Source organism: Rana temporaria, chromosome 4 (genome assembly GCF_905171775.1).
Source record: "Rana temporaria chromosome 4, aRanTem1.1, whole genome shotgun sequence".
Classification (NCBI taxonomy): Eukaryota; Metazoa; Chordata; class Amphibia; order Anura; family Ranidae; genus Rana; species Rana temporaria.
The window spans coordinates 422096019-422120744 of record NC_053492.1 but is presented as its reverse complement, the minus strand read 5'-3'; the positions used below and the strand labels follow the sequence as shown (position 1 = coordinate 422120744).

Genomic DNA, 24726 nt, shown 5'->3' with positions numbered 1-24726 from the left:
ATGTATTGCTATATATGTTTGTAATACTTTGGCCCATGTTGGGCATTAATAAAATCTATATTTGAAAAAAACCTCACAGGTGTTCTAATCCCTCTCCACTCTGTCCAAAAGTAAAAAAAAAATATTTCATTATACTTACTAGTTATACTTTAACCCCTTTTCTGCCTGCCCTGGCATCCCTTTAAATCAGGCGTCTCAAACTGGTGGCCCTCCAGCTGTTGCAGAACTACAAGTCCCGTCATGTCTCTGCCTGTGGGAGTAATGTTTGTAACTGTCAGCCTTGCAATGCCTCATGGGACTTGTAGTTTTACAACAGCTGGAGGGCCGCCAGTTTGAGACCCCTGCTTTAAATAGTTCGGAATGCACAGAGGGTGGGAAGGATTGGCGATCATGTGACCACTGTCACAGTGGTGGTCGCATGATCAGAAGCAGCAGTCATCAGATATCATCCAAAACTTTTATTGCAGAAAGATCACATCACAAAGGACCAAGTGGAGCTGTACCGGACCCCTTCGCCAGGCATGTCATCTCATGCACACCTCTGAAACGTCCTTTGTGATGTGATCTTTCTGCAATGAAGTTTTGGACAATATCTGATGGTCCTTGTTGTGCTGGCCAAAATGTGCCTTTTTTTTCATGGCAAGCCCAGTTTCCACCTGATAGTTGATACAGCACCTGCTATTGATGAGCCAGGAATGTGTGCGATGAGATACTTGTTGGACTAGTGTGATTTATCCATGGATGTATGATTGATTGCCCATTGAGGGCTGGGTCCCCATGGGATCTAATGTTAAAATTCAAGTGCAATAAAATATTTTGTAAAGATGCATCCACTACCTTTCCTGTAGTTACCTCTGGTTATACTGTGTAGGAGCTAAAGCTGCATGATTATGGCTAAAATAATCCAAATTTTGTTTAGAATAAAGATCACAATTCTTGTGGTGTAACATCTTCTTTCACATTATACAAAAAAATTGGGCTAACTTTACTGTTTTTTTTTTTTTTTTTATTCATTAAAGCGGATGTGCGCTGAATTTTTTTTTTTAAAAGCCAGCAGCTACAACTACTGCAGCTGCTGACTTTTAATATTCGGACACTTGCCTGTCCTGGAGTCCAGCACCGTCCGCAGCAGAGGACGAGCGATCGCTCATCACTCTGCTGCTCCCCCCCGCCATCCTCGGTGAGGGAACCAGGAAGTGAAGCGCTCCGGCTTCACTGCCCGGTCCCCTACGGCGCATGCGCGAGTCGCGCTACGCCTGCCGATTGGCTCCCACTGTGTACTGGGAGCCGTGTGTTCCCAGAACACAAGGGGGGGGGCGGGAGGTGACGTCATTCCCGCAGTCTGCCCGAGACTGTGTGGCCAGAAGTGGGTGCAAATACCTGTCTTTAAACAGGTATCTGCACCCCCCTCCCCCCTGAAAGGTGTCAAATGTGACACCGGAGGGGGGGAGGGTTCCGATCAGTGGGAGTTCCACTTTAGGATGGAGCTCCGCTTTAAATTGTATTTAAAAAAAAAAAATTGCGTTTGAAAAACCGCTGCGCAAAAACGGTGTGCCATAACATTTTGCAACAACCACCATTTTAATCTCTAGGGTCTCTGCTAAAAAAATATATCATGTTTGGGTGTTCCAAGTAATTTTCTAGCAGAAAATAATGATTTTTGACTTGTAAGCAACAAATGTCCGAAAAGGTTTGGTCTTTAAATGGTTCTTCATCTACACGCCGGAGTTCTTTCCTTTTGATAAAAGAACAAAAAGATACTTTGTTTATACTTATTCACATGTTGTGATTAAACTTGGCAACCTGCCTGGATTTTTTATTTTTTTCCCCAGCTGTGAGAACTCTCTGCACTTGTTAGAAAGATCGTGACATGCTGTTTTGAAGATCGGGAAGGGAAAAAGATTGCGATTTCAATTCTTCACGATTAATCGTGCAGCTCTAGTAGGAGACCACAGTTTCAAATAGGTGATTCAGAAGTTGTGGTCTGTGAATAATCTTTGTGCTCTCGAGTCTTTCCAGAGATTCTTATTTTCTAGTTCCTGGTAGCCCCATTGTTCTTAAATAAAATACCGTATATACTCGAGTATAAGCCGAGGCACCTAATTTTACCACAAAAAAAATGGGAAAACCTATTGACTCGAGTATAAGCCGAGGGTGAGAATTCAGCAGCTACTGTAACCTGAAAAGAGGGTCAACAATGCCCATTTGCAGCCTGACCTCACTGTGCCCATTGCAGCTCTTCAGCTCGACCACGACAGGATCCAGTTGGTTCCCCCGGCTGGTCCCGTTACCTTTGCAGCCTGACCTCACTGTGCCCACTGCAGAATCCGATCTGTGTACCCGAGTCTGTGACATATTCAGACGGCGGCCGTGCAGTTTTAAAATCTTGCGCTCCTCCTTGTCCTGTTCCGTGATAGGCGGAACACTCGGTTTCCCAGCAAACACTGTGTTCAGTGTTTCGCCTATCACGATCGCTCTCTCGTCTATCACGAATGAGAGGGCAATCGTGATAGGCGGAACACTGAACACAGTGGGCCAGATTCACGTAGCTCAGCGGATCTATAGATCCGCTCGATCTACGTGAATTAAGATCCGCTCCCGCAAGTTTAGGAGGCAAGTGGCTAATTCACAAACAACGTACCTCCAAACTTGCGACGGCGGATCCTAACTCCCCCGGCGGAATTCAAATTCCGTGGCTAGGGGAGTGTACTATTTAAATCAGGCGCGTTCCCGCGCTGATTTAAATGCGCAGGTGCCGTCCGGGGATTTTCCCGGTGTGCATTGCTCCCACTGACGTCACTAGGATGTCAGTGGTTGCGACGTGAGCGGGACTTGCGACGCGCGTGTTCGTGAATCGGCGTACGCAAACGACGTAGGAAAATTCAAATGCGACGCGGGAACGCCGGCTATACTTAACATTGGCTGCGCCTGATAAAAGAAGGGGTAAGTATACGACGGAAAACCGCTACGGAAACGACGTAAGAACACTGCGACGGGTCCGCGTACGTTCGTGAATTTGCGTATCTCACTGATTTACATATTATTTATCGTAAATCAGCGGAAACGCCCCCGGCGCCATTTTTAAATTGAAAAAAAGATCCGACAGTGTAACACTGTCCGATCTTAGTCCTATCTATGCGTATCTGATTCTATGAATCAGGCGCATAGATAGGACCAGTGTAAGTCAGAGATACGATGGTGTATCTGTAGATACACCGTCGTATCTCTTTGTGAATCTGGCCCTAAGTGTGTATGTATATAAATCGAATGGGAAGGTAGTTGCGCGCTGCTAATCAGTAAACAAAAACTACAGAAAATAAATAATTTTTGAATAGATGCTGCTGCTGTCACCCATGTGTTTCCACATAGGTTACAGAATAATAATAAAGATATTGTGACAGCGCTGCATAAGTAATGTGATCAAATATTATATGAAAAAAAACCCCATAAAAATAGGCATAATAATCAATAGAAATGTCCATAGCATCGATAAAAGTGGTGTTCAATAAAAAACGCCCATACCTCAATAAAAGTGACAATAGTCAGTAATAGTGCTCCCACCACTGTGTGCAATGGTCGCTCACCTCACCACAAGACCCAGCAAGGGGTCAAACCCACCTTTGCACACAGTACACTTTTCCTCTGGGGAATGTTCTGCAGTGATCCTGGATGGTGCCTTAAGGCCCATACACACGCAGACTTTTTGACAACAACGGTCCGACAGATGTGTTTTATCGGACAATCCGACCGTCGCTGTGCATGCTCTCAAACTTTCCGACAACAAATGTCTGATGGAGGATAATCCAATCGTGTGTACACAAGTCCATCGGACTAAAATCCAAAGTACAAACGAGCATGCTCAGAACCAATGCTAAACATCAGACAACAATGGCAGAAGTTGCCCAAAGGGTGGTGATAAAGAGCTGAAAAATCACGTGGTTTGGTGAATGTTGGCTGACATTTGTTCTGCCGTGTGTATGCATACCAAGTTCACAGCCAATGCCCCTTTGCACAAAAATCCATGGAAAAGTCCGATGGAAGTCTGATCATGTGTATGAGGCCTTAGGGCAGGGATCCTCAAACTACGGCCCTCCAGGTGTTGTAGAACTACACATCCCATGAGGCATTGTAACACACTGACATTCACAGACATGACTAGGCATGATGGGAATTGTAGTTCCTGAACAACTGGAGGGCCGTAGTTTGAAGACCCATGCTTTAGGGTCTCTCTAGATAAGTATAGCTCCACAGCAAATACAAAGACCTCCCTGTGGACTGATTCAACTCTGGCTCCTCAATCTTTGCCCGTAGTTCCACAGCGACATATAAAAACAGAAATGCCTCCGATAGTGCAGTACCAAGGGGATTAGGACAAAAAAAACTTGCCACCCCTGCTAATATTCAACTCGCATTTATTGCAAATAAGAAAAGCATAGACAACATTCCATCAAATATACTGTAGCTCACTTGATTGCGACAAGTTCCACCGCCAGGCTTGACCTCTACTAGATACGCCACCCCCCATTGGCTTCATTTGGAGGAAATCATATACACTGTATTGTCAAAAGTATTGGGACACCTACCTTTATATACACACATGGGGCCAGATTCACAAAGAGATACGACGGTGTATCTACAGATACACCATCGTATCTCTGACGTAAACTGGTCCTATCTATGCGCCTGATTCATAGAATCAGATACGCATAGATAGGACTAAGATCTGACTGTGTTACACTGTCGGATCTTTTTTTCAATTTAAAAATGGCGCCGGGGGCGTTCCCGCTGATTTACGATAAATAATATGTAAATCAGCGAGATACGCAAATTCACGAACGTACGCGGACCCGTCGCAGTGTTCTTACGTCGTTTCCGTAGCGGTTTTCCCGTCGTATACTTACCCCTGTTTTTAGCAGGCGCAGCCAATGTTAAGTATAGCTGGCGTTCCCGCGTCGAATTTGAATTTTCCAACGTCGTTTGCGTACGCCGATTCACGAACATGCGCATCGCAAGTCCCGCTCACGTCGAAACCACTGACATCCTAGTGACGTCAGTGGGAGCAATGCACGCCGGGAAATTCCCCGGACGGCGCATGCGCATTTAAATCGGTGCGGGAACGCGCCTGATTTAAATAGTACACTCCCCTAGCCGCAGAATTTGAATTCCGCCGGGGGATTTAGGATCCGCCGTCGCAAGTTTGGAGGTAAGTGGTTTGTGAATTGGCCACTTGCCTCCTAAACTTGCGGGAGCGGATCTTAATTCACGTAGATCGAGCGGATCTATAGATCCGCTGAGCTACGTGAATCTGGCCCATGAACTTTAATGGCATCCCAGCCTTAGTCTGTAGGGTTCAATATTGAGTTGGCCCACCCTTTGCATCTACAACAGCTTCAACTGGGAAGGCTGTCCACAAGGTTTAGAAGTGTCTATGGGAATGTTTGACCATTCTTCCAGAAGCACATTTGTGAGGTCAGGCACTGATGTGAATGAGAAGGCCTGACTTTCAGTCTCTGCTCTAATTCATCCCAAAGGTGTTCTATCAGGTTGAGGTCAGGACTCTGGGCAGGCCAGTCAAGTTCCTCCACCCCAAACTTGCTCATCCATGTCTTTGTGCACTGGTCCAAATCATTTGGTGGAGGGGGGATTATGGTGTGGGGTTGTTTTTCAGGGGTTGGGCTTGACCCCTTAGTTCCAGTGAAGGGAACTCTTAGCCCAAGTTCACACTGAGGGCGGCTTTGAAATCTCCCCTGAAATCACCAAAAATAGTGCAGGAACTACTTTTGGGAATCTGTGTCGTGACGCAAAGTCGGCGTTGCACCGATTTGGACGGTGCCATTGCTGGCAATAGGCTCCAATTTGGCATACGATTTGACATATCAAATTTTGCGGGGCAGGTGACCGCAAAAAATCTATTTTCTTCCACGCAGTCGGTCTCCGGTGCCAAAAAGGTTGGGCACCACTGCTGCATACCATCTGTGTACAGAACACCTCCAGGTAGCCGTATTAAATTGCATTTTCAGAATATGACAGAGCTGCAGATTGAAAAGAAAAGGTCATTTTTTAATAACATCCAATTACAATATGACTTGTGTGTCGCAATAATGCACGCTATATTATTTTTTCCTTATTTGCAATTTTTTCCCCCCTGAAAGTGGAGTTACCCTTTAAAGGAGTTCTCTGACCTAAAAGTTTTAACCCCCGCTGTGCCCGGGCTGTAAAAAAATAGAAAATAAACTGTCACTTACCTGCCTACGATCCCCCGTTGTTCCGATATCGCCGTCCCGTTCTCCGGTCCCGGGCCCCTTCCGCTTCCTGTGTGTCGGTGACTCATAGTGCGCTCAGCCTATCAGCGGCCGCAGCAATGTCCCGTCGCGGCCGCTGATAGGCTGAGCGCACTATGAGTCACCGACACACAGGAAGCGGAAGAGACCGGGACCGGAGAACGGGACGGCGATATCGGAACAACGGGGGATCGTAGGCAGGTAAGTGACAGTTTATTTTCTATTTTTTTACAGCCCGGGCACAGCGGGGGTTAAAACTTTTAGGTCAGAGAACTCCTTTAACCGCTTGCCGCCCGCAGATATACGTCTGCAGCATGGCACGGGCAGGCAAAAGGATGTATATATACGTCCCCTTTAAGATAGCATCATTGTGGACCTGAACGAGCCACCGGCGGCGCCCGGGCATACCCGCGATTGTGTCACGGTGAGGAAGAAGGAAGAAATGCTGATGTAAACAAGCATTTCCCCAGTCTTCCTAGTGACAGGACAGTTATGTCCTGTAATCGGAAGCTGTGATCACTATCGTGTCACACACAGCCCAACCCCCTACAGTTAGAAGCACTCCCTAGGGCACACTTAACCCCTTCAGCACCAAAAAAATGTATATTATAATAAAAATGGCATAATTCTATCCCCTATTTTGTAGACACCATGGGGCAGATCCACAGACAGAGTACGCTGGCGTATCTACTGATACACCGGCGTACTTTCAAATTACCCGCGTCGTATCTTTGGTTTGAATCCTCAAACCAAAGATACGACGGCATCTGGGTTAGATCCGACAGGTATACGTCCTCCTACGCCTTTCGGATCTAAGATGCAATACTTCGGCGTCCGCTGGGTGGCGTTCACGTCGTTTTCCACGTCGGGTATGCAAATTAGCTATTTACGACGATCCACGAACATACGCGCGGCCGTCGCATTCTCTTACGTCGTCTCTAGTCGGCTTTTTCCGGCGTATAGTTAAAGCTGCTTTTTTGCGGCGTATAGTTAGATTTGCCATGTTAAGTATGGCCGTCGTTCCCACGTCGAAATTAGAATTTTTTCTTTTTTTTGCGTAAGTCGTTTGTGAATCGGGATGGACGTAAGTCACGTCTAAGTTTAAAAAATGACGTCCTTGCGACGTCATTTCGCGCAATGCACGGTGGGAAATTTAGAAACGGAGCATGCGCAGTTCATTCGGCGCGGGGACGCGCTTCATTTAAATGAGTCACGCCCCCTAATCGCTGATTTGAATTCCGCCGCCAGAGATACACTACGCCGCCGTAACTTACGGCGCAAATTCGTTGTGGATTTGAAACAAAGCCAAGTAAGTTACAGCGGCGTAGCGTATCTTAGATACGCTGCGCCGGTGCAGATCTATGTGGATCTGCCCCTATAACTTTTGCGCAAACCAATCAATTTAAGCTTATTGTGATTTTTTTACCTAAAATATGTAGAGAAATACGTATCGGCCTAAACTGGAAAAAAAATAAGTTTTTTATATATTTTTAGGGGATATTTATTATAGCAAAAAAATAGAATTTTTTCAAAATTGTCGCACTATTTTTGTTTATAGCGCAAAAAATAACCGTAAAGCTCTGTTTGTGGGGAAAAAAGAACGTACATTTTGTTTGGGAGCCACGTTGCACGACCGCACAATTGTCAGTTAAAGCGACGCAGTGCCGAATCGCAAAAAGTGGCCCGGTCTTTGGCCAGCATAATGCGCAAGTGGTCAACTTAGCTTAAATGCACATCGTACTAAACTGCCTCATTGAATAGCATTACTGCTGATGACACAACCATTATTTTGCATTACAAAGGCGCAAAATTAAAAGGCGAAACCGTTACTGAATCCGGTTGAAGACGTTTCTGATATTCCTGCCAGTTTATGTCATTAGACAGCAGAGTTTTGTGTAATGATAATAACGGAACTCCCTGAAACGTGCACGCGCCCAATCTCCCCGCCCACGTCTCCTTTCCCCGCCCCGTGCGCCGATTGGCTGTCTACGGCGCAAGGGCGCCTCTACTCCGGAACACCCTAGCTGAGAACTCTAAACGTGACGCGTGACGTCACTCTGCCTGCGACGGAAGCGATGCCTCTAGTACACACTCCGCTGTCATGGTGAGGGTATTGTGTGAGTTCTGCCGGGTGTCCTGTACCTCACCCAGGTCGTTGTGCGGCCATGTGGCCGGCCACAAGCACAGGGCGGTCATGTCGCTGGTGTCACCGGAAAAGCAGGAGCAATATGAACGTGTGCAGTACTTTGTGGACACTTATTTAAAGGCTTATCCCGTCCTGGGTCTGGACTATGTGATGGAGGAGCAGGTGGGATCCTCTTACCACTACACCTGCACGCTGTGTAACAAATCGTATGGGTGGCAGGAGATGGTGGGTCATGTCACAGACCTGGACCACATGGATCTCTATGTCAGGAGGCATCACAGTGAGATGAAAACCACATCCACCGACCTCACAAAGGAGGAGGAGAACGCCCTGCTGATGAAAGTAGCCCAAACCATCTGCACCGAGTTTGGCCAAAGAAAAATCTCAAATGGCGGTAACCTAGATGTAGTAGCTGTCCCATCCCCCATAGAAGGCATTAAGAATAATCACCCTCTGCCTTCCACAGGTAATGATTTACAGACGGAGCACACAAAGGAGAGACTGCCGTGGGATTCTGTACCGCAGGAGAAGGGGTCGGATCTAAAGATGGTAACACAGGGAGAGAAATGCACACAGGACAGCAAGATAGCTAAGTTTCCAAAGTATACCTGTACCCACTGCTACATAACCTGTTCCTCAGCTGTGACGATGTGTCACCACATCACCGGCAGCAAGCATAAAAAAAAACTGCTCTCGCCCCAGGAGCACGATGATGCAAACCGCTTGAGCTACTTCCTAAATGCCCACATGAAGGAAGACCCCGTTGTGGGCCTGGAATATGTCATGGAGGTAAAGCAGGGCTCATTGTACAAATTCTCTTGCCAGCTGTGTGGCGTGGTGGATGTCGACTTGATGAAAATAGTCAGCCATATCATGGATTCAAACCACATTGAACGTTATGCTTGTAAACACTATAGTCACATGTTTTCCCCTCTTGTTCCCGGCCTCTTTAAGACTGCTCGTCTGAAAGCTGTGAGAGATATTTCTGTAAGGATTGTAAAACTGCAGGGGCGCAAAGAAATTCAAGTAAAAAATACCACTGTCGGTGGCCTGACTGAGTCTTTGTTCTCAGGGGGTGACAGTAAAACAAGGAAAGCAGCGGAGGACACATTACCAACCACATCTGAGGGTGACCATAAAACAAAGACAGCCTTTGAGGACACGTTACCATCCAAACGCGAGGGTGACAGTAAAACAAGGAAAGCCTTCGAGGACACTCTACCATCCAAACGTGAGGGTGATCGTAAAACAAGGAAAGTCTTCGAGGACACTCTACCATCCAAACGTGAGGGTGACCGTAAAACAAGGAAAGTCTTCGAGGACACTCTACCATCCAAACGTGAGGGTGACCGTAAAACAAGGAAAGTCTTCGAGGACACTCTACCATCCAAACGTGAGGGTGATCATAAAACAAGGAAAGCCTTCGAGGATACACTACCATCTAAACACGAAAGTAGATGTTCTCACTCAAAATGGAGACCATTATCATATCGGGAGAAAGGTTTGGATGAGAGCCATGAAAGCCACCGCTACAGTAAGAGGCCCAAAGTATCTAAAAGTGATGACCCACCTTTGGCCAAGAGGAGCAGGCTTTCCCCTGAGGGTGACTGGGATGCCTTGCCTTCAAGACCGCACATTTCAAAGCATAGGAGCTCACACTATGAGAGCCAGGCCATTAGAATGGATTGTACAACAGCCGTGCAGGAATTGGAGTTCAGAACAAATGAAGAATTTTTTAATTATGTATCTAATTTTGTGATCTCTAATGATGAAGATGCTGTCTTTATCCGGACGATTACCCAGAACTGCATTAGGGCTATGACAAACTTTAAGGTAGAAGAGGCAGAGAGGCAGAAGACCACTTATCACTCAGAGACTCCATTGGCGCACACAAGCAGGACTGCCCAAGAGATCCCAGATATTTTAGAAAATAAAATGGAGTCACATTCATGGGGTTCTAAAACTACTTTGCTCAAAGACACCTCAAATCCCCCCTCAGAATCCATGCCTAAAAACGAGGTAACCGACTTCTTTTTCAGCAGCATTAAAAACATGGATGAGTCTGATGTGGTCGGCGTTTTCCAGAAAATTGCTACCACAAATCCTGAATTTCAAGGAATGGACATACCTACTGTTATAAGATTCTTGAAGGATTCTGGCAGATTAAACAAGCCTTGATGCTGTGAAAATACATTGTGTTCTTTACTGCTGTTTTGTTTGTTTCTTGAAGAGGTTCCAGACAGAATAACTTGGATAAAATATTATTTGGCAGGTTCTTGACAGTTTTTGTTCTCTTTCTCTCTAAATGCATGCCTTTTGATTTCCCCCCCCCCCCCCAAACTCAGATTTCAGCTCTATAATTGAAATGATACTACCGCATATTCTATAGGGATTTATGGGGTGGCACCTCTTTATAGATGTTTTTATTTAATGTTCCCTAATGCGTTGGGATCCTCCAAACTCGGCTTTCAGCTCTGTGTTTGACACTCTAAAGTAGACATTCGGGTTAGCTCTTGTGGGGAGGAGCCGAGACAGCCGCCGAGGGACCCCAGAAGACGAGGATCGCTGCAAAATGAGCTGCACAGTGGAGATAAGTATGATATGTTTGTTATTTAAAAATTAAAATAAATAAACCTTTACAACCCCTTTTAACCTTAAAAATCTCCATAGGCGACGTTTAAAAAATTCTATAGGTTAAAAGTTTTGAGTTACAGAGGAGGTCTAATGCTAGAATTATTGCTCTCTCTAACAATCATGGCAATAGCACACATGTGTGGTATGAACACTGTCTTCATATGCGGGCACGACTTACGTATGCCTTTTCGCTTCTACGCACTTGACGGGGCGCTTTAAAAAAAAAATCCTTATTTTTTTAAACTTTTTATTTTTACACTGTCCTTTTTTTATTTTTTTTATCTTACTTTTATTCCTATTACAAGGTTTGTAAATATCCCTTGTAGTAGAAAAAAAAGCATGACAAGGACCTCAGATCTCATATTTGCACTAAAAGGCAATGAAATAAAAACATTTCCCCTTTAAGATCATTGGGCGGAAGTGACGTTGGACGTCGCTTCTGCCATCCAATGGTGTGGAGCTGAGTGGGGGCCATCTTTCCTTCTGTGAGGGATTCAGCCTTTGAGGGAAAAGGACCCAATTGTCTCCGCCGCTACCAACAGTTCTGGTAAGCGGCGGAGACGATCGCCACTGATAAAAGTGATCTTGCAGCGAATCTGCTGTTGAGACCAGGGTTTGACAAATTTGCTTGGAATCTAGAAGCCAGCTAAAAAAGTTAGGAGCCAGAAACGCACCCCGTCCCGCCGAGCTTGCGCGCAGAAGCGAACGCATATGTGAGTAGCGCCCGCATATGAAAGCGGTGTTCAAACCACACATGTGAGGTATCGCCGCGATTGGTAGAGCGAGAGAAATAATTCTAGCCCTAGACCTCCTCTAACTCAAAACATGCAACCTATAGAATTTTTTAATCGTCGCCTATGGAGATTTTAAAGGGTAAAAATTTGTCGCCATTCCACGAGCAATTTTCAAGCGTGACAAGTTGGGTATCAATTTACTTGTTGTAACATTATCTTACACAATATAAAAAAAAAAATTGGGCTAACTGTACTGTTGTCTTATTTTTTTATTAAAAAAAGTGCGCTTGTAAGACCGCTGTGCAAATACGGTGTGACAGAAAGTATTGCAACGACCGCCATTTTATTCTCTAGGGTGTTAGAATAAAAAATTATATATAATGTTTCGGGGTTCTAATTGGAGGGAAGGAGATGGCAGTGAAAACACAGGGGAAGCTCCTTTAGCATTGCTGGTTGTCTTGTCATACCAACGGCCACCACAAGATGGCGCCAGATCACAGAAGGAAGCTGCGGCCTCAATTGCCGGCCGACACGATCGCGCGGCAGGGTAGGTGGGGGCGCACGGAGACACAGGGTGGGGTATCCTTTGTCTCCGTGCTCCCCCGCCGGCCGGTAATTGAGGCCCCCGCTTTGCGGCCTTTTGCAGGCCTATGCTTCCTTCCCCAGGCGCCAGGTCACTTATTCTAGTCGCAATTGCGACCTGGCGCCCAGATTTTGTCGAACCCTGGCTGAGACCACTTTTATCTGAAAGCCGGCCACCTGCTGAAGCAGAGGATACCGGGGTTTTCTCTTCAGACAGCCAACGTACAACTGCGGTCGGCGGTTCATAAGCAGTTAAAGGAGCAGAATAAAAAAATTTTATGTGGTTAACAAACGCTTTAAAGTGATACTAAACACACACACTGTTTAATTTACTGTCAGCAAATCCCAGCCAATGATTCACAGCCGAGACCTGCTGATCGGCTGTGTGCAATACACTACAGAGCTCAGTGCAGAGGGAGCGATCTGTCCGTTTCTCATCCCTGAGAGATCAGTTAGTAAAAGCAGCACACTTTGCACATAGTTAGACACACATTTATCCCTGTGATTGTCCTAGATGTGCATGATATCATGGTGGATTATTGGTGGAAGAAGGATTTATATATATATATACACTCACCAGCCACTTTATTAGGTACACCTTGCTAGTACAGTACTGGGTTGGACCCACTTTTGCCTTCAAAACTGCCCTAATTCTTTGTGGTATAGATTCTACAAGGTGTTGGTTATCGTCCTCATAGATTTTGGCCCATATTGATATAATAGCAGATTTGTCGGCATCACATCTATGATGCCAATCTCCCGTTCCACCACATCCCAAAGGTGTTCTCTTGGATTGAGATCTGGTGAGTGTAGAGGCCATTGGAGTACAGTGACCTCATTGTCATGTTCAACAAACTAGTGGTGAGATGATTGGAGCTTTGTGACATGATGCATTATCCTGCTGGAAGGAGCCATGAGAAGATGGGTACACTGTAGTTATAAAGCAATGGACGTGGTCAGGAACAATAATCAGGTAGGCTGTGGCATTTAAACAAAGCTTAACCACTTCCATACCGTCCCTATTCTTGCACTCCTCTCCTACATGAATTACTCAGAACCCCCAAACACTATATATGTTTTTTAACCACTTAACCCCCGGACCAAATGGAGCTTTCTTCTGGTGGTATTTGATCACCTCTGCGGTTTTTAGTTTTTGCGCTATAAACAAAAATAGAGCGACAATTTTGAAAAAAATTATATTTTTTACTTTTTGCTATAATAAATACCCCCCAAAATATATAAAAAAAAACTTTTTTCCTCAGTTTAGGCCGATACGTATTCTACATATTTTTTGTAAAAAAAAAATCGCAATAAACGTTTATTGATTGGTTTGCGCAAAAGTTATAGCGTTTACAAAATAGGGGGTAGTTTTATGGCATTAATATTTTTTTTTTTTACTAGTAATGGCGGCGATCAGCGATTTTTTTTTTTTCCGTACTGCGACATTATGGCGGACACTTTTCACACATTTTTGGGACCATTGGCATTTTTATAGCGATCAGTGCTATAAAAATGCATTGGATTACTATATAACACTAGGGGGTGGGGAAAGGGTTAAGTATGTTCCCTGGGTGTGTTCTAACTGTAGGGGGAGTGGCCTCACTAGGGGAAATGACTGATCACTGTTCATACATTGTATGAACAGACGGTCAGGCATTTCTCCCCTGACAGGACCGGGAGCTGTGTGTTTACACACACAGCTCCCGGTCCTCGCTCTGTAACGAGCAATCGCGGGTGCCCGGCTGCGATCGTGCCCGCCGGGCACGCGCACAGAAGTCAGGGACGAGCGGGGGGCGCGCACGCGCCCCTGTTGGCCGCTTCGTGAGCCGACGTAGAGCTACAGGCTCTCGCGCAGGGGAGCCGACCTGCCGCCGTAGAACAGTTCTACGGCGGCTGGTCGGCAAGTAGTTAAGTAGACACCATAGGAAATAAAATGGCAGTCATTTGCGCAATAATTTTTCAAACGCCCTTTTGGGGGGAAAAAAATGGTTTCATGAATTAAAAAATAACAAAACAGTAAAGTTAGCCCAAATTTTTTTGCATAATGTGAAAGATTATGTGGATCCGAGTAGATACCCAGCATGTCATGCTTTAAAATTCTCCATAGACCCCACATCTCTCCTCCAGCCTTGGAAAAAAAATAATAATCATACCAGCCCCATAGCATTTTTATACCAGCCCAACAGCAAACTAGAGGTGGACCGATAAATCGGCCGATATTTGGCAGTTTTTAAGAATTCTGCATCAGCTGATTATTATGAAAACTAGGCCGATTTTTGGCTGCCACATTAAACCTGCTTTCCAGTGCCCTGCTCCACCTACAGCAGCACGTGAAATGAATTCACCCGTGCCGCCGATAGCCTGCGCACCGGCCCCTATAGAGGAGAAGAGAAAGTTTTGCTAGCACCGCCCAGCCCCGCCCCTTACCTCGGCGGGCTATAGCAGAGGAAGAAAGCATAAGCAAACATTATGTCACAAGCCCGAGCTGTCGCCGCCACTGCCGCCTGTTTGACTAGTAACCCCCCTCCCCAGCAGGTGATTGTGGCCAGCACTACCTCCTCTTGCTTCCCTGCATGGATGGAGGTTAAGTCAAAAATTTGCTGCTGCTGTGCCCCCTGCAGACTTTAATCTCCTTTGATGGGACACCTGGGTGAGACTAACAAGCTGGCATTGAGTTGCATTGTGAAAATGGATGAGGATGACTCTGGGTGGATATGAGCCTCTTCACAATGTAACTCTCACCCTCATCCATTTTCACAATGCAACTCAATCATCTTCATCCTCCTCCACAACGCATCCCCCACCCACGGCCAGCTCCATCCATCCATCCCCCTCCACAACGCATCCCCCACCCACGGCCAGCTCCATCCATCCATCCCCCTCCACAACGCATCCCCCACCCACGGCCAGCTTCATCCATCCCCCTCCACAACGCATCCCCCACCCACGGCCAGCTCCATCCATCCATCCCCCTCCACAGCGCATCCCCCACCCACGGCCAGCTCCATCCATCCATCCCCCTCCACAACGCATCCCCCACCCACGGCCAGCTTCATCCATCCCCCTCCACAACGCATCCCCCACCCACGGCCAGCTCCATCCATCCATCCCCCTCCACAACGCATCCCCCACCCACGGCCAGCTTCATCCATCCCCCTCCACAACGCATCCCCCACCCACGGCCAGCTCCATCCATCCATCCCCCTCCACAACGCATCCCCCACCCACGGCCAGCTTCATCCATCCCCCTCCACAACGCATCCCCCACCCACGGCCAGCTCCATCCATCCATCCCCCTCCACAACGCACCCCCCATCCACTGCCAGCTCCATCCATCCCCCTCCACAACGCATCCCCCACCCACGGCCAGCTCCATCCATCCATCCCCCTTCACAGCGCATCCCCCACCCACGGCCAGCTCCATCCATCCATCCCCCTCCACAACGCATCCCCCACCCACGGCCAGCCTAATCCATCCCCCTCCACAACGCATCCCCCACCCATGGCCAGCTCCATCCATCCATCCCCCTCCACAACGCATCCCCCACTCACAGCCAGCTCCATCCATCCATCCCCCTCCACAACGCATCCCCCACCCACGGCCAGCTCCATCCATCCATCCCCCTCCACAACGCATCCCCCACCCACGGCCAGCTCCATCCATCCATCCCCCTCCACAACGCACCCCACATCCACGGCCAGCTCCATCCATCCCCCTCCACAACGCATCCCCCACCCATGGCCAGCTCCATCCATCCATACCCCTCCACAACGCACCCCCCACCCACGGCCAGCTCCATCACCCTCCACAACGCATCCCCCACCCACAGCTAGCTCCATCCATCCCCTCCACAACGCATCCCCCACCCACAGCCAGCTCTATCCATCCATCCCCCTCCACAACGCACCCCACACCAGCACCATCCATCTATCCCCCTCCACAACGCACCCAGCACCATCCATCCCCCTCCACAACGCACCCCCCACCCACCGCCAGCATCATCCATTTATCCCCCTCCACAATGCATCACCCAGCACCATCCATCCATCCCCCTCCACAACGCATCTCCCACGCCCAGCACCATCCATTCCCCTCCACAATGCATCCCAATCCAAAAATCGGCATCATATATCGGCCGCCCGGATTTCTAAATATCGGCCAGAGAAAAACCCATATCTGTCAACCTCTACAGCAAACGTCATTATTTTCTTGTTCATGAAAAGGAAAACCAAACATTTTAAAGCACATTTGAAGAGTGTATTATATATAGATAAATATGAAAGCATATATATATATATATATATATAAAAGCAAATTCCAGTTAAAAGTGATCAAGCATCAGGGGGGACCCCAGGAACGCTGGGAACGTGGGGGGGGGGGGGGGGGGGACTCTGTTGACCAGAGACCACCTTCCACAGAAAGAATACACTAAGGTGGTGGGGGGGGGGGGTACTAATATTGGGGGAAACCTTTGTATCAGAACCCCTTACATTGTTGTATTCAATCACCCCATACATCAGTGACCCCCCCCCCCCCCAGACTGGCCTTGCGGCACTGTCACTTACCTCCTCTCAGGTGCACCTTGCTAGGGATCAGTCAGTCGGCTCCAGCTTGGTTTGGTGGCTCTGGTTTTATCCTATAGTCTCCTTTCCACGGTCCACACATGTCTGACTTCTCCCATAACCCCCATCCCAGCAGCACTCCCTCTCTTGACTCCTCTCCAGACTCCCTCAGAGACTGCAGACATGATATAAGACAAGAGATGGTTAGAGGTTGCAGACATGATACAAAAGATGGTCAGAGACTGCAGACATAATACAAGAGATGGTCAGAGACTGCATACATAATACAAGAGATGGTCAGAGACTGCAGACTTGATACAAGAGATGGTCAGAGACTGCAGACATGATACAAGAGATGATCAGAGACTGAAGACATGATACAAGAGATGGTCAGAGACTGCAGACATGATACAAGAGATGGCCAGACACTGCAGACATGATACAAGAGATGGTCAGACACTGCAGACATGATACAAGAGATGGTCAGACACTGCAGACATGATACAAGAGATGGCCAGACACTGCAGACATGATAAAAGAGATGGTCAGAGAATGCAGACATGATCAAATAGATGGTCAGAGACTACAGACTTGATACAAGAGATGCTCAGAGACTGCAGGCATGGTACAAGAGATGGTCAGAGAATGCAGACATGATACAAGAGATGGTCAGAGAATGCAGACATGGTACAAGAGATGGTCAGAGACTGCAGACACGGTACAAGAGATGGTCAGAGACTGCAGACACGGTACAAGAGATGGTCAGAGACTGCAGACATGGTACAAGAGATCACTGCAGCCTCACTGTGCCCATCAATGCAGCCTCACTGTGCCCATCTTTGCAGCATCACTGTGCCCATGAATGCAGCCTTACTAAGCATATGAATGCAACCTTACTGTCCATGAATGCAACCTTACTGAGCGAATGAATGCAGCCTTACTGTCCATGAGAATGCAGCCCAGCCTTACTGTCAATGAAAGCAGCCCAGCCTTACTGTCAATGAATGCAGCCCAGCCTTACTTTCCATGAAAGCAGCCTTACTGTCCATGCATGCAGCCCAGCCTTAGCCCAGTTCAGCTGAACTCGCACGATTTCACTCCCACTGGCAGTCCCGATTTCGGCCCCGATTACAAAGACATTTGTGCAGGTTTCTGCACAGATGTCAATGTAAATCACGGGCCGAAATCTCAAAAAGTAGTACAGAAACTACTTTTTGAAATCAGCGCAGCGCCGCAGTTGCGGTGTCGCACCGATTAGGACAGTGTCATTGCCAGCAAATTGCAATCCAAAATGCACCATTGTGAACCAGTGCTTACTTTCCATGAAAGCAGCCCAGCCTTACTGTCCATGAATGCAGCCCAGCATTACTGTCCATAAGAGCAGCCCAGCCTTACTGTCCATGAATGCAGCCCAGCCTTACTGTCCATAAGAGCAGCCCAGCCTTACTGTCCATGAAAGCAGCCCAGCCCAGTCTTACTGTAAATGAAAGCAGCCCAGCCCAGTCTTACTGTCCATGAAAGCAGCCCAGCCTTACTGTCCATGAAAGCAGCCCAGCCCAATCTTACTGTCCATGAAAGCAGCCCAGCCCAGCCCAGCCTTACTGTCCATGAATGCAGCCCAGCCCAGCCTTACTGTCCATGCATGCAGCCTTACTGAGCCCAACAATACACATTTGCCTGGATCACATATACACTGGGTATCTCCCGCGCTGTGTGTGAGAGCTGGCTGGGTCTGTGCTCGGCTGTGCTGCCTGTAGGAAGGTCCAATCAGTGTTCCATGATCCATCTACTATCACACGAGCAGATCTACAGGGGCAGGAACTTCCTACAGGCAGCACAGCCGAATACAGACCCAGCCAGCTCTCACACACAGCGTGGGAGATGATCAGTGATGAAGAGGCTTAGAGCTTTCAGCCGGCGGTGACCCTCTTCACTATCTCCATGACTGATCGGAGTGTGGTTTGAGGTCTTCTTACTGCAGCTTTTGTCGATTAATCTTTACTGCGATTCTTTCTACTACACTTGTGAGTAGGCCCTGTATATATATTTTAATTAATTCAAATCTTTTAACGGTAATACACTAGGCTGGTGCGCCTTTGTTTTATTTTCTCTTGTTTGCCAATAGGATATCCCCATCCATGAAGGGCAGCAAGGCCGGTGGCACCGTTGTTGGTATTATCCTTATGGACAATTGATTTCTGGATTATCCTCTCGTGCGCAGGAGAATTTGTCTTCTGTGCATACAAGCACTTGAGGACCATTTTGAGAAAAATGGACTAGCTTGCTGCATAATTTTTTCACTTAGATTTTCGGGGGGGGGGGGGGGGGCGGCGTTCCTTGGAAATCAGCCCTCTGTAGGTGGATAATTTTCATTTCCATCAAATGATTTGCAATCCTTTCATTCCTAACACATTACCCAGTCCATATCAGTATAGATATCCAGCATGAGTTTTTTTCCCGTTGAGATCTGATATGTTTTCAAGGTGTTCCTTTAATTTTTTTGAGCAGTGTATTTAAATTGAATGAGAAGGTGGTTGTGAGCTGCTAATCAGTAAACAAAAACTAAAAAACAAAAAACTACAGAAAATAAATAATTTTTGAATAGATGCTGCTGCTGTCACCTATGTGTTTCCAAAAACGAAAAAAAGAATAATAAAGATAATGTGACAGTGCTGCATAAGTAATGTGATCAAATATGTGAAAAAAAAACATAAAAATAGGTATATAATCAATAGAAATGTCCATAGCATCAATAAAAGTGAAAAATTGTGGTGTTCAATAAAAACGCCCATACCTCAATGAAAGTGACAATAGTCAGTAATAGTGCTCCCACCACTGCGTGCAATGGTCGCTCACCTCACCACAAGACCCAGCAAGGGGTCAAACCCACCTTTGCACACAGTACATTTTTCCTCTGTGGAATGTTCTGCAGTGATCCTGGATGGTGCCTTAAGGCCCATACACACGGTCAGACTTTTTGACAACAAGGGTCTGACGGACATGTTTTATTAGACAATCCGACAGTCTGTATGCTCCATCGGACAATTGTTTTCGTGTTTTTTCAACGGACAAATGTTCGCTGTGAATGCTCTCAAACTTTCCGGCAACAAATGTCTGATGGAGGATAATCTGATCGTGTGTACACAAGTCCAGCGGACTAAAATCCAAAGTTCAAACGAGCATGCTCATAACCAATGCTAAACATCAGACAACAATAGCAGAAGTTGCCCAAAGGGTAGCGGTAAAGAGCTGAAAAACCACGTAGTTTGGTGAATCGGAGTGGTATGTGTATGCATACCAAGTTCATAGCCAATGCCCCTTTGCACAAAGAAAAGTCAGATGGAAGTCTGATCGTGTGTATGAGGCTTTAGGGTCTCTCTAGATAAGTATAGCTCCGCAGCAAATACAAAGACCTCCATGTGGACTGACTCAACTCTGGCTTCTCAATCTTTGCCCGTAGTTTCACAGCGACATATAAAAACAGAAATGCATCAGATAGTGCAGTACCAAGGGGATTAGGACAAAAAAAAAAAAAACTACCGCCTCTAATATTCAACTCACATTTATTGCAAATAAGAAAAGTATAGACAAAATTCCATCAAATATAGCTCACTTTATTGCAACAAGTTCCACCGCCAGGCTCCACCTCTACTAGTTAAGCCACCTCCCATGTGGCTTCATTTTGGGGAAATCATATACACTATATTGTCAAAAGTATTGGGACACCTGCCTTTACACACACATGAACTTTAATAGCATCCCAGTCTTAGTCCGTAGGGTTGAATATTGAGTTGGCACACAAGGTTTAGGAGTGTGTCTAAGGGAATTTCTTACCATTCTTCCAGAAGTACATTTTTGAGGTCAGGCACTGATGTTGGTCAAGAAGGCCTGACTCGCAATCTCCACTCTAATTCATCCCAAAGGTGTTCTATCCATTTGAGGTCAGGACTCTGGGCAGGCCAGTTAAGTTCCCCCACCCCAAACTCACTCATCCATGTCATTATGGACCTTGCTTTGTGCACTGGTCCAAATCATTTGGTGGAGGGGGGATTATGGTGTGGGGTTGTTTTTTAGGGGTTGGGCTTGACCCCTTAGTTCCAGTGAAGGGAACTCTTAGCCCAAGTTCACACTGAGGGCAGGTTTGAAATCTCCCCCGAAATTGCCAGTGCAGGAACTACTTTTGAGAATCTGTGCCGTGCTGCAAAGTCGGCGTTGCACCGATTTGGACGGGGGCCATTGCTGGCAAAAGACTCTGATTTGACATGTCAAATTTTGTGGGCAGATGACCGCAAAAAATCTATTTTCTTCCACCCAATCGGCCTCCGATGCCAAAAAGGTTTGGGATCACTGCTGAATACCATCTGTGTACAGAACACCTCCAGGTAGCCGTATTAAGTTGCATTTTTAAAAAATGACAGAGCTGCAGATTGAAAAGAAAAGGTCATTTTTAATAACATCCAATTACAATATGACTTGTGTTGCAATTGTACACGTTATATTATTTTTTCTTTATTTGATATTTTTTTGCCCACAAAAGTGGAGTTACCCTTTAACCACGTAAGCCCCGGATGATTTTAGTGCTAAATGACCGGGGCACTTTTTGCAATTCGGCACTGCGTCGCTTTAACTGACAATTGTGCGGTCGTGCGACGTGACTCCCAAACAAAATTTACGTCCTTTTTTTTCCCACAAATAGAGCTTTCTTTTGGTGGTATTTGATCACCTGCGGTTTTTATTTTTGCGTGTAGCGCCTGGCTACTTTTATAGCAGGTGCTATTGTAAATTTACAAGGGGTCAGAGAGTTAATTGGCTTTGACCATGTTGATTTAGCTAAATTTTATAGGCTTCTGTTCTAGCCCTGGCTGTGCTGTGTGCCTATCCTTTTGTCTCGGGACTCCCGTTACCCCCAGACAGCAGGGGGCAGCAGCAAAATCAGGGTAGTGTGGATACTTCTCCTCGGCAGCCAATCAGGAGGGAGGATCGCCTCGCTGTGCATGCTGGGGAGAGGAATTTAGGGGTGAGACGCCATTGGTTCTGGGTCGTTGCCTCAGGCCTTCCACCTGGGCAGTCGTCCCACTACCCCCGTGTGTGGCCCTCCTGGCCGGGGTGTGTGTAGATGTTGCTGTGTTCCTGGCTCCGGGACCACGTTGGTCTGGAGCACAAATCTACCTCGTAGGCTCAGTAAGCAGACTGAGTCTACAGATTTACAAGTGGTCCTGTGCTGTCCGTCCAAAGTGGAGGAAGCCGGTCGATGTATAACCTGTCTGAGGGACACCGAGCACGAGGCTGGTGTCGCAGGAGAGGCCTATCTGCTCATCGAAGGACACTTCGTATCTGAGAGGCTGGACGGTGGTCGCCTGTCAGGTATTGATGCAATTGAAGCTGTTTTGAAGGAGAACCGGGTGCTGAATCCAGTTGAGAAGGATTTTGGACCGAGATATCTCCACCTTTAGGAGGGTCTGTGGCAGAGACTTTAACCTAAGGCCCCATACACACGGGAGGATTTATCCGCGGATACGGTCCAGCGGACCGTTTCCGCGGATAAATCCTCTCGAGGATTTCAGCAGATTTTAATGCGATGGAGTGTACTCACCATCGCATTGAAATCCGCGCCGAAATCCTCTGGTGATGACGTGTCGCGCCGTCGCCGCGATTATGACGCGGCGACGTGCGCAACGCTGTCATATAAGGAATTCCACGCATGCGTCGAATCATTACAACGCATGCGGGGGATCCCTTCGGACGGATGGATCCGGTGAGTCTATACAGACCAGCGGATCCATCCGTTGGGATGGATTCCAGCAGATGGATTTGTTTGGCATGTCAGCAAATATTCGATCTGCTGGAATCCATCCCAGGGGAGAAATATCCACGGAAACAGATCCGCTGGAGTGTACACACCATAGGATCTATCCGCTGAAACCCATTTGCTGGGATTTTTCAGCGGATGGATTCTATCGTGTGTACGGGTTCCGAGTGACACTTTGGGGGTTATTTACGAAAGGCAAATCCACTTTGCACTGCAAGTGCACTTGGAAGTGTAGTCACTGTTGATCTGAAGGGGACATGCAAGGACATGCATTTTAGCTTGCACATGATTGGATAATAAAATCAGCAGAGCTTTCCCCAATTTCAGATCTTCCCCTCAGATCTACAGCGACTGCACTTACAAGTGCACTTGCAGTGCAAAGTGGATTTGCCATTGGTAAATAACCCCCTTTGGCTGCTAGGCTGGTGAGAGAGGCCTATCCAGGTGCACTGTACCCACTCTGGCTAGAGTGGTGAAGAAGATTCTCCTATTTCCGCACCAGTTAACCCTGAATCCGCCATTTTCATTAATTCTATCTCTTCACCTATTTCTACTTTTATTGTTTTTACCCGGCTGGGTAATAAAAGCACAGAAAGGACATTGACTTTATTACAGCTCTCATCCAGTACCCTAGACGGTGAGAAGACAAGAGGTAACATGCCAAATCAAACCAGCAGCTTCTTCAGGGATAGTGCTACACGCGCTATAAACAAAAATAGAGCGACAATTTTGAAAAAAATTCAATATTTTTAACTTTTTGCTAAAATAAATATCTCCCAAAAAATATATAAAAAAACATATTTTTTCCTAAGTTTAGGCCGATACGTATTCTACACATTTTTGGTAATAAAATAAGCGTTTATTGATTGGTTTGCGCAAAAGTTATAGTGTCTACATACAAAATAGGGGATAGTTTTATGGCATTTTTATTAATATTTTTTTTTTACTAGAAATGGCGGCGATCGGCGATTTTTATTGTGACTGCGACATTATGGCGGACACATCGGACACTCTTGACACATTTTTACAATGGTCAGTGCTATAAAAATGCACTGATTAATGTGAAAATTACACTAGCAGTAAAGGGGATAACCACTAGGTGGCACTGTAGGGGTTAAGTGTGCCCTAGTGAGTGCTTCTTACTGTAGAGGGGATGGGCGACAAGTGACAAGACAGTCATCAACGATTACAGAAAGCTGTCATTGTCACTAGGCAGAGGGGGAGATGCTTGTTTACATCAACAACATCTCCCCACTCTATTGCTCCGTGAGACAATCGTGGGTATCCCTGCGGCGATCGAGTCCGTGGGACCAGGGCAGGACTTAGGCTCCATTCACACCTAGGCAGACAAATTTGCGGCGTTTTGTCGCCGCAAATCGCGGTACAAATAGCAGCGTTTTGTACCGCGTTTTGCGGCGACAAAACGCCGGTATTGTCCGCCTAGATGTGCCCCAGATTGACCCCCTCTATGGAGATGCTTCCCATCTCCTAGCCGAACGCCGAAAGCCGCCTGAAAAAAAGGTCCGGGACCTTTTTTCAGGCGGCAGGCGTCACGCGTCCGGCGTGGAGATGTGAACCATCTCCATAGAGGGACATGTGTTCTCATCCCTCTGGCGGCAGCGGCGTAGCACTACAGGCGTAAAAACGCCTAGATGCGAATGGGGGCTTAGGGTGGTGGGGGCCCCTGGGCTTGAGTGTTGATTGAGGGGCCCCCTGGAGCCGAGATGCGGGGGGGGGAGAAGTTGTTGAGCGGGGGGGGGTTTGCTGCCGAGATCAAAGCTGTTGAGTGGGGGGGGGGGCTGCCACCAATACGAGTTAATGAGCGGGGGGGCCACCAATCGGGGCTGACCAAAGTTGTTGCACGGTGGGGGGGGGGCCGCCGATCGGAGTTGTTGAGCAGGGGGGGGGGGGGTTGCCGATTGATCAAAGTTGTTGAGGGGGGGGGGGGGCCGGACTTCTTACCTCTTCATCAGCAGC

At 47.1% G+C, this 24726-nt stretch overlaps 1 protein-coding gene across 1 annotated transcript; it reads left to right on the top strand.

Moving 5' to 3' along the window:
* Positions 1-8304: 8304 nt before the first annotated feature.
* On the top strand, positions 8305-10702 carry LOC120937842. The gene is made up of 2 exons (XM_040351356.1): positions 8305-8904; positions 8950-10702. The coding sequence occupies exons 1-2, from the start codon at positions 8383-8385 to the stop codon at positions 10603-10605; spliced, it is 2178 nt and encodes a 725-aa protein (XP_040207290.1). The 5' UTR covers positions 8305-8382; the 3' UTR covers positions 10606-10702.
* Positions 10703-24726: the final 14024 nt, after the last annotated feature.